This window comes from Apium graveolens, chromosome 11 (assembly GCF_009905375.1).
Source record: "Apium graveolens cultivar Ventura chromosome 11, ASM990537v1, whole genome shotgun sequence".
Lineage (NCBI taxonomy): Eukaryota > Viridiplantae > Streptophyta > Magnoliopsida > Apiales > Apiaceae > Apium > Apium graveolens.
The window spans coordinates 185973639-185984367 of record NC_133657.1 but is presented as its reverse complement, the minus strand read 5'-3'; the positions used below and the strand labels follow the sequence as shown (position 1 = coordinate 185984367).

The window sequence follows — 10729 nt, the reverse complement described above, 5'->3', positions numbered from 1 at the left end:
ATTACAAAGTTCTTGGAGTATTTACAGAATCTTAAGTAGAATAACAGAAAACAGTTATAATATGTAAGGCCTTGTTTGGCTAAAAGCTAATGCTAGTTTATTGCCCATATTTGGCTTTATTATCGTAACATGACATGTTGACCGAACAGTTGATTTTTTTGATATAGTCATTAGCTTCCCCTGCAACTGATATAATCTGTGATTTATGGCTGTCTCTATTTCTCTTATCCCCCTCACACAGTGAAGGCACACAAGAGTAAGTAATGCCCAGAGTGAGTAGATGAACATTTCCAGTGCAGAGCTTTGCCTAAGCCTTTTGTCAAGATATCTGCAGCATTATCTTTAGAAAGGACCTGTACAGAAGACCACTAGCAATCTTTTCCCTGATGAAATGACAATATATTTCTATATGCTTGGTTCTAGCATGATAAATATATTGGTGCCTTATTATCACACATTGGTAGTGGTATAGGACCAGAAGAATGCAAGCAAGTTCCTTTAACAAACCAGTCAGCCATACTGCTTCACATGAAGCATCTGCTAATGCTCTATATTCAGCTTTTGCTGAGCTCTTAGAGACCACATGTTGTTTCTTGGATCTCCAAGAAACTACTACATTACCAAGGAAAAAAGTATATCCTCCAACAGACCTCCTACTTATAGCACAACCACCCCAATCACTGTCACTATAACCCTTAAGTTGCAAATTATTCTGAGAAGAGAAGAACAAACCATGATCCTTTGTCAACTGCAAATATCTCAGAACTCTATGCACAGCTTCTAGATGTTTAGTCCTTGGAGCATGTAAAAGCTGACTAGGGTGTTGCACAACAAAAGCAATATCAGGTCTGGATGATGTGAGATATAACATTTTGCCAATCAATGCTCTATACAAAATAACATCTGTCAACAACTCACCAGATTCAGAATTATCATGAAATTCATTTTATGTGTGGATCAATAGGAACAGACAAAGATTTACAATCATTCATGTTAGCTGAACTTAGCATGTCATGAATAATTTTTTGTTCTAAAAATATCCCTTTATCATTTCTCTTCACTTCTAAACCAAGATAATATTTAACAGGCCCTAAATCTTTGATACTAAAAGTATCATCCAATAAATTTTTGAGTGCCTGAATAGTTGGCATGTGATTTTCACAAAGCAGAATTTTATCGACATAAATCATAATAGCAACAAAAATACTACCAGAACTATAAGTAAACAGAGAATGATCTAATACAGACTGTTTATAATCTGCCTCAAGTAAACATGAAGCTAGCTTAGCAAACCATCTCCTAGAAGCTTGTCTTAATCCATAAATGGCTTTATGCAACTTGCAAACCAATGGAACATTTGAATAAGGTAAAATATATCATAATGGTGGCTGCATATATACTTCTTCCTCTAAATCACCTTGCAAAAATGCATTATTAACATCTAATTATTCAACAAACCAATAATTAGCAGCAGAAATAGCAAGAAGATTCCTGACAGTTACCATTTTGACCATTGGTGCATAAGTTTCATGAAAGTCAATATCAGCAAACTGTGTGTACCTTTTTACTACGAATCTAGCTTTATATCTCTCTATATCCCTATTTGACTTGTACTTGATTTTATATACCCATTTAGAACCAACAGTTTTATCTGGGATCCTTAACAAACAAAATAAAGATGAATAAACCAAGTAAAGATGAAGAGTATTTGATATTGAATTAAAGCAAATATTACAGAGTTCTTGGAGTATCTATAGAATTTTAAGTAGAATAACAGAAAACAGTTACAATATGTAAGGTCTTGTTTGGCAAAAAGCTAATGTTAGTTTATTACCCATATTTAGCTTTATTATCATAACATGAGATGTTGACCCAATAATTGACTCGTTGATATAGTCATTAGATTCTAGCACTGTACCTAATCCCCTCTGGTTATTTTAAATAAATATTGTTCTGTGATTGGAGCATGGAAAGGGGTGGGAATGGCCCTTTGATGTGTATAGCCTAATTACGCGTGTTTATGTTACGAGATCAAATATCCAAACACATGTTTATATTATACTCCGCAACATTTGGATTTCATAATGTACGCAAATTCCTGGATTTCGCAGGCGTTGCCAAGTTTACATCAACAAGTTGCCAAGTTTACATCAACAATAATAGGATAGTAAGTGCTACTTTGTTCTTATTGCTAATATGAGAAAAAGATAGGGTCATTAATTCGTCCTAAATAAAGATTCTGAGTTCTTGCTCTCGGGAGGTTGTGTTGGAGGAGAGTTTTGGACGAAGAAGAGCTTGATCTTAGTCTTCTTATAAATTGGCATAATAACCCGTGTGACACTCGGACTATTTTCTAGCAATGCTTCGTAGCGTAGAGGATTATGATTTGTGAATTTTAGTTTGTGCGGGTTTTGTTACAATTAAAATATAATGCCCTTTATTATTTATTTGAAATGAATAAAAAATATCACTCAAAATAATTTATACTGAATATTTGTTTAGACCGATAAGTAATGAAATTTTATGCAGCGTTTACAGTTTTTCTTTTCAGTACGGGTGTGCACAAATTTACCAAAAAATCATTATCAAACTGCGTATGTCGGTTTAATTTGATTTTTAGCTATTAACTGTAACCAAACCGCTCATAACTGTTATTATCGGTTGGTTGACCGTTTCTCAGATTTAATTTTTTTGGTTTTCATTTTTTTAATTAACTATTTAAGATAATCCTAAGAAAATTTTATAAGCGTCATTTTACATTTTTAAGAATTCATCAGCAAAATAATATTATATACTAGTTTGCTACTACTGGCATGGTATATCTGAATTTAAGTACTACTGCAGCTTTGCAAATGCCAATACATAGTTGCATTTTTAATTAATTATTTAAGTACACAATACCCTTTTACAAAACATTTTTAAAATTATAAAATAAGTATAAGTGTCAAATACTCATTTATGTATAAAATAACTAAATGCATTTATGATTATTATATATATATAATATTGATTATTTAAAAGTAATATGAGTGGTTCGGTTTTTCGCTTCGTTATAAGGGTAAAACCATAACCGTTACCAGACCGTTCCATCAGTTCGGTTTAGTTATGGTTATTTTCGGTTTCGGTTTTTCGGCCCGATTTTGGTTTTTCATATTTTTTTGCTCACCCCTACTTTTCAGGTTTTGATAATTCTGGTAACGATAGATATTTTGGGTATATGTGATCTTTGAGTTAAAGACGTTTCGATACTAATTGTAATTTGTGTAGGTCCAATATTTATGGGTGTAAGATAATTGAAACTTGTTGTGTTTGGAATCGACAATGTCTCGATTCAACTTCAGTGATCTCGTATTAAAATGTGGGTACAAGGTCTTATATTCATGGCGGTGATGTGTAGATTACAATATAGGTATGTCAAATGAGATATATATATATATATATATATATTTTAGAATATGTTATAGCGTTGGTCATGTCGATATAGGTTCGAATAGATTATTTTCTTTTATAGCGATTAATATATTTTAATCGCTGTTAGACTTTTATTCGTGAATAATTTCAACATTTTTTTCATATAGTCTTCTTCTTTTCTCGGATTCAGCGTAGCCTTCTTCAAATTATTCATCATTGTCTTCATCTCTGTCTACCAAATCGGATCCAATCAAAGATGTTCGTCCCCCTTCTCGGTGTTCCCGGAGGGTGGCTCTTCACTTGGTGTTCATTATTCTCGGGTCAAATTCTGAGTTCAAATTAAACTGAAGTAATTCAAGTGTTTTTTTAAAAAGCCAAATTATGATTTCGAATTCAACTATAGTACACCGACTCATTACAGTCGTGATATATATATATATATAAATATATTTATATATGTAATTCTATTTTCAGTATATTTTAAAAATATGTAGGGATTTGTAGATTTTAATTTATGTAAAAAAGGTTTAAAACATATTTTTAAACATATAAATTATTAATAAGTAAGATAATGATTTACTAATATATTTTGTTTGAATTTATTTAAATCCAATTTATTGAAATTAACTCCACATATAATTCACTATTTATGTTTATAGTTAAATAAAATGTATCAGTATTTAATGACACTCACATATTATGTGTATGGTGAAAAACACAAGTGATAATTTGATGTAGTTGCTTAAAGATATATTGATGAATGAGAATACTCAAGGTTCGATTCCTATTAATAACATTTTTTTAAAAGATGATAAATAAATGGGCAAATCTGTCATTTCATGAGAATAAAATGTCTCACTAATATTATAGCCATGTTGGGCTATTATATATATATAGAAGAGAAGAGATTGGCTTATGGCTAGGTTGATAAGCCCTCCCCTCTTAAATGTTTGAAATTGAGTACCAATTTCGTGCTAGGGAACCAAGCTTGTGAACCTATTTGTGTAGTTGTTCGTAGGGGTGTATACGGGCAGGGTTGGCCCGGTTAAAAGCATTAACTCAAACCTTTGAACCCAACCATTTAAAATTTATTCGTAACCCAGCCCAAACCATAGTACATCGAGTTGGGTTGGTTTATACGGGTTATTAAAAAATTCTGAAAATAAAAAAAGTTTGTTGTACTGTAAAAAATGAACCAAATAAACAGTACTAGAACATATTTAGACAAATTCCATCATAATTCATAACTTTAGTGTTACAAAAGAACACTTTAATTGTATTCAAATTTACTGCATTTCAGCGCTTCGCCTGCTCCCTCCCCATGTCCACTAGCGCCCCACGGATTTCCCAGCTATCCCGAGGGTGGCTGCCCTTGCCCTTGGCAAGCTTCGGTCATAGAAATGGTATTGAATAAAACCGGCTGAAAACAGTTACTTTACTGGTGATGTGGACAAATAGGCATCCCTTTCCTTTAAAAGTCGAGCATCTTTCAGTCTCAGGAACCTCTTCAATACGGTCCGGATTGCTAGCTCGCATCTTTTTGTTTGTTTCGGAGCCGTTTTGGCGGGGCGTACTAAACCCACTACGTACCACACCACCGTGCGAAGTCCACTATCCAGTGTCTTAAATTCCAACCAAAATATTACAATAATTAATTCAAATAAGTCATAACAGTTAATAGAGAATGTTTTTAATGTTCAAACTAATCAAAGTGTGTAACATAAACATGTGCTTACGGCTGAAGAATCCATGTCAAAATCACACATCGATGATGACGATCTTAGCACTTGTTTTGGCATGGTCCTTATCTTTCACCTTGTTAACTTTCTCTACAAAATAGATAAATGTATAATATAAATTCGTGGGAATTGGGAAATAAGCTAGTACAGAAAAATGGATTCAGTCTTAAAATAAAATGCATTTAGATAATTTACCTTCCTAAAAAAACTCATAAAAATGTGTTTCATCCAGATAACCGTCAAGTTTCAGTCCCCCTTATCATCCCTCAGCCAAATCTGCGTGCACAGTAATGCCTCTACCATTTTTGGACTCAAAGAGGTCCTAAAAGGGTCCAAAATACCCCCGTTGGTACTGAAGGCAGATTCGAAAGTAACTGTAGACACCGGAATTTCGAGAACATCTCTAACAATCATAGATAAAATTTTGTACTTTTCAGAATGATCCTTCCACAAAAGTAAGATGTCGAATGAAGAAGTCATAGGATCCAGTGGTTCTTCATTCAAATACCTATCAGTGTCATTCTTCTTTTCGGTTATCTCAATTTGGTGCTGATGCATATAATTCTGCAGTAATCTTCTTTTATTTGTCACAGTACCACCAACACTTGTTGTTGATAAATTGTTAGCAGTATGTGATTAAACGTGTAACAGAGTTTAGAATTGTATTCACTACTAACAGAGTTTACAATGACAAGTTCAGTATTCAAAATTTCAACAAATTAGAAAAAATATATAAATTATAGATGACATAATTTATATTATTCTTCATTAGTTTCCTGTGTTCAGAATACCTAATTATTTGTAGTAGAATTATTTTCAGTTTCATTTGTCTTTAGCATTAGAACTAACATTTCAGACTTAAACTCCTAGCAATATGCATACGGAAAACTTATATCATTATGATAGATAAAGTAATTACGAATTCTCTGGAACTTTTTAGTAAACAAAAGGCGATATAATATTACGTCTAAATTTAACTGAGATTGCTATTAGAATAAATGGGACATGTTGCCTGCAACTTCTATTTCCAGAACCAAAAGTGGGAATTAGGAATTACTTAGATCGGAATTGGGTTTGTTCTTAATATTAGAACCAGAACAGGACACCAACTAGCTGATACAAGTATTGATGAAGGAAGTGACATGAACTAAATACCATAAATTATTTAAAAGCTTCAAATCATCTACATCAAACATACACACGAACCTATTCACTAACTAACTTAATTGAATTAAAGAACCGCTTGTCCCATTTATTCTAATGTCTAGATAAAAGTGCAAATTCGTGACAGATATTATTTAGAATTGAACTTTGAAGCATCACTTTCTCGATTCCTGAAAGCCAAATTGAGAATTTTGGAGAAACCTATTGGACTATCTTGATTAATCCTCTAAACAATTTAAAATTGAAGGAATAAGATTTACAATTTAGAATTTAATAAAAATAAGATAAATTAAGTCCAGAATATAAACGATCAATGTTTGAATAGTTACTCTGGATATGAATAGTCATAAAAAGTATGCTTGAATTTGTTAGGAAATATTGTATAGTCAAACACAGAATAAATATAATATGTTGTATTTAACTCGGCTATAGAAATATATATTAAATCTTACTTGATTTCTCTAATGAGTTTGTTCATATCAAGCAAATTTTAAAAAAAACCAGCATGCCTGCCTCTTTCACTCTTTTTTCCCTTTTGCTATGTCATACTTTTCACCCTTCTATATTATCATCATAACTAATCTAATTTTATAGGGTATATTTTACTCCATTTTTTATCCATTAATCCAAATCCACTTTTTATTCACCCTATTCAAATGAATTAATAATTGTCATAATATAAAATTGGGATGACAATGTTCACCTCTTTTATGCCATTTATTTACCATAATTATTGAATACGGTGCAAATTATAAAATTAATTAATTCCCTAGTACCTCACCAATCAACACATCTTTTATGCCTTTTATTTATCGTAATTATTGAATATTATATCAATAATACAATTAATTAATTAAAACCGAGGTACCATGCCAACCAACCACCGATCACTAAATTTTTAATATTTTGTTATTTATAATATAGTATGGATATATTCATAATTTTATCTTTTTTGACAGCTATGAATACAAATAATTCTTAATAAAAAAATGATTGAGTAAATTTAGAGAGAATTGTTGAGTATATACTAAATTAATTAGAGCCAATAAGTTATACTCACCATGTAATTATTTCTTATACCATAAATATATATACTGTTAGGTAATGAATTACACACAACGGGGGGTGAATATGTTTTTTCTGATTTTAGGCTTTTCTTGAAAGATAATGGTTGAACAAAGTAAATTAGTTCTTGTATAGAAAGGTGTTCTTGCAGAAATTAAACTTGCATAAAATAAATAACACATATCTTCAAAACTCACTTAATTTTTGTATAAAAAATTAAGATGCTTTGCTACAAAATTTCTAAACTCTTTGAAGTTAAAGAGCTCAGCTTCTTCTCGAGAGTGTTACAAGAATTTTGATCCAAATTGTTACTTCTAAGTCTAACTAGAGGACCGGTGTTAACTTTATAGCTCAGTTAACTGCTGGTTTACATAGTGGATAATAAACATGCTATTAGCTTTTCTAAACTATCACTTGTCATTTCTATTTATAGAAAAACAAATCTTCCATTTCTGGCTTAACATATCTTTAGTATCCCGTGTTTACTTTAATCCTCCTCTGTCAGTTAATCTTTTCTATTGATCTTGTACACACTTCAAGCTGCTTTTTGTAGACTTGTCAATCCAACTGTTGGATTGTTTGTTGATTGTTTATCTTGGATATTACACTGATTTGCAATTCTGTACTTTGAGACTGTACTTCGAGATCTCCAGTTTGATTCATTTGAACACTTGATATCTCGATAAGTATAAAGGCTTATCTAGATCTCTAGTACTCCATGACGAGTTTGGCTTGTAGAGGTCTTCATCTTATCGAGATCTCTAGTCTTCATAACTTCACTTGACTTGTAGATATCTCTGAGTTCTCGAATGGATATAGACTTGTCGATAACTCTGAGTTCTCAAGTGAAGGAATGACTTGTCGATATCTTTTTGAGTTCTTGAGTAGCTTTCCTGACTTCTCTACTCCGGGTGGATATTGCTTATCCGTTGAGTAGATATTGCTCATCCATCGAGTAGATGTATAGCTTATCCGTCGAGTAGATATTTCTCATCCGTCGAGTAGATGTTATTCATCCATCGAGTGGATATATAGTTCATCCGTCAAGTAAATATTGCTTATCCATCGGTACTCTCTGGAGTTTGAATGACTTCTCAATAAGTCATTCTGGAGTTCTCGAATGACTTCTCTATAACATTAAATCTGTGACTTATAGAGATCTTGACTTAGAACATTTTTCTTCTAACAGATTTATTCAACTCCAAGCTTCTTCAAAATTTTTCTGAGGCATGATCTTCTTGATCTTCTTCCAGATAGAATCCTTAGGCTTAATACTATTTTAGGAAAAAGACTTCAGTCTGCTCCTTTGCATTTTTACAGACTTTAAGTGTTACAAGTACAAAATATAAATTTAGATAACAATATAACTTACTTAGGGTTGGCCCCAAGCTTAACTGATTGCTAATGACATTGTCATCTTCAATAATCTTTGATATCATCCATTATATATTACAATCTCCCCCAACTTGTTCATTCTGAAATTATGCACAAGTTCTAATTGATAATGTCAAAACTTTATCTAAATACAGAACCCAAGAGCCCAATTTTCCCATCTGATCTTCTTTTGTGAGTTGCATTTAGATTTATTCTTCCTTCTCCCCCTATCATGAAAAGAATATTATTATCTGGCAACATCCATTAGCTGTTTTGGCATTTAGATATATTCTCCCCCTTTTTGACATTATCTTCAGAAAGAAAGATCCAGCTAGATGCACATTGTTCAAGCTTTCGTCAATGTTCATGTAGAACAGTATCAGCAGCTTCAAGTTTTAGTAAAGTCTGTAGTGATGAGCTTACCAAGTAGATTAGAATAGGAAAATCCTAAGCTCTCTGTTCTTTTGAATAAGTAGTCTCACTACTTCTCACTGCACTAGTCTCATGACTTTTAAGAGTCAGAGTTACCTAACAAGGATTGCTAAATCCAGACACTCATTCTACCTCTCCTTTTGCTAGGAAGGATCCCGCCTCTCTTATTTTATGTTTTTCTCTCAATCTTTTCTCTCATTCTCACATGAAAGACTCAATTGTTATTTGTCCTACAGAAATAAGAGGTGGCTGAGAAGAGTTAATCTGTGATTATATGATTAGGGGAAGACCATACAGGGCTAATCATACTCATTTCACCAGAAATATGAGTGCATAAGCATCTATGACTGGGGTCATAGTCTGACTCACAGATTACTCTGTGGTTATGACAGTGTGTTGTCCTCCACTTGTAGTGGGAACCTCCAATTGAATTGGAGGGGATTTGACTGAGTTACTGCTATGTGCACCAGCCTCAAACCCTTGTGTGTCTTGTAACACACTGGCACTTGAATGTGCTAAGCTTGCCTTTCTTATGACATTATCATAGGCAATTGTTCTTCTAGCTTTGACTGCTAAGGCAGTTTCTGCTAGAGTTATGAAGGGAGTTGTTCCTTCTTGAGGAACCTCCAATTGAATTGGAGAGGATTTAGATAGCTCCCCCTCAGGAGTACTACCATCAAACCTATCAGTCTGTTAAGACTGTTTTGCACATGAAGGTGCATTATTGATATTCATGAAAAGCTGATAAGTTTCCATGTTTGTGATACCAGTTCCTTATTCTCAAACAACAAAACAACTGAAGAACATTTTGGGGATTTTGTCCTTTTGTAAAACAGGTTCCTTTTGAGAGTTACCTGAGTGGGATTGTGTTTGAGTTTGTGTTTGTGTTGTTATGCCTCGGTAAACTACTGTTTGGTTTTGAAATGTTTTAGCTGCAGTTTTAGCACTAATACATATGAATTGATTATTTGAATTCCCTGTTGATGTCTTGTATTAGACCTGTAATGCATTGAACAAATGTATCTTTTTGGAGTTTCATTAGACATATACATTGTAAGATAATTTAGTTGCAAGCATTATTGCAGAGAAGGAAAAATTCAATATAGATATAAGCACATAAGAATCATTATACAAACAAAAGAATACTTAGAGAAGAATTTGGATTTTCATTAATAATAGAAATAGAGTACATTAAGACATAGATTTAACAAGTAAATCATAATCCTAACTACTCTAGTTTGGGCTCCTTCTTCTCTACCTCCAACCTCCTTGCCCTGCGCTCATACGCTCTGGACATGGAGTTTGCAAGAGAAATGATTCTCTCCTGCAGCTCCAGAGCAGCAAGTCGTTGCTGCTCAGCCACCCTGGCTCGTCTCTCCTGCTCGAGAGAGACTTCTATCTCAAAGAAAAGAATACGAAGTTAATCATCCCATGAGAGTTTATCAAAGATCTCTCGTGGAAGATCAAAAGGGCTACATACGATCCCCTTGATACAAATTTGAAGTCCAAAAGGGTCATAATAGACCTTATCGTCAGTCAAGTTT

General features: G+C 32.9%; 1 protein-coding gene across 1 annotated transcript; it reads right to left on the bottom strand.

The window, feature by feature from the left end:
- Positions 1–233: 233 nt before the first annotated feature.
- On the bottom strand, positions 234–871 carry LOC141696259 (secreted RxLR effector protein 161-like). The gene is made up of 2 exons (XM_074500424.1): positions 476–871; positions 234–353 (listed from the first exon to the last, which is right to left on the bottom strand). The coding sequence occupies exons 1-2, from the start codon at positions 869–871 to the stop codon at positions 234–236; spliced, it is 516 nt and encodes a 171-aa protein (XP_074356525.1).
- Positions 872–10729: the final 9858 nt, after the last annotated feature.

Bases quoted from the DNA above. Each gene is read 5' to 3' on its own strand.
- LOC141696259 (XM_074500424.1), bottom strand. From the start codon at position 871: ATGTTATATCTCACATCATCCAGACCTGATATTGCTTTTGTTGTGCAA. The intron at 354-475 runs GTCCTATACCAC...TCTTCTGTACAG, and splicing joins AACTTGCTTGCATTCTTCTG to GTCCTTTCTAAAGATAATGC.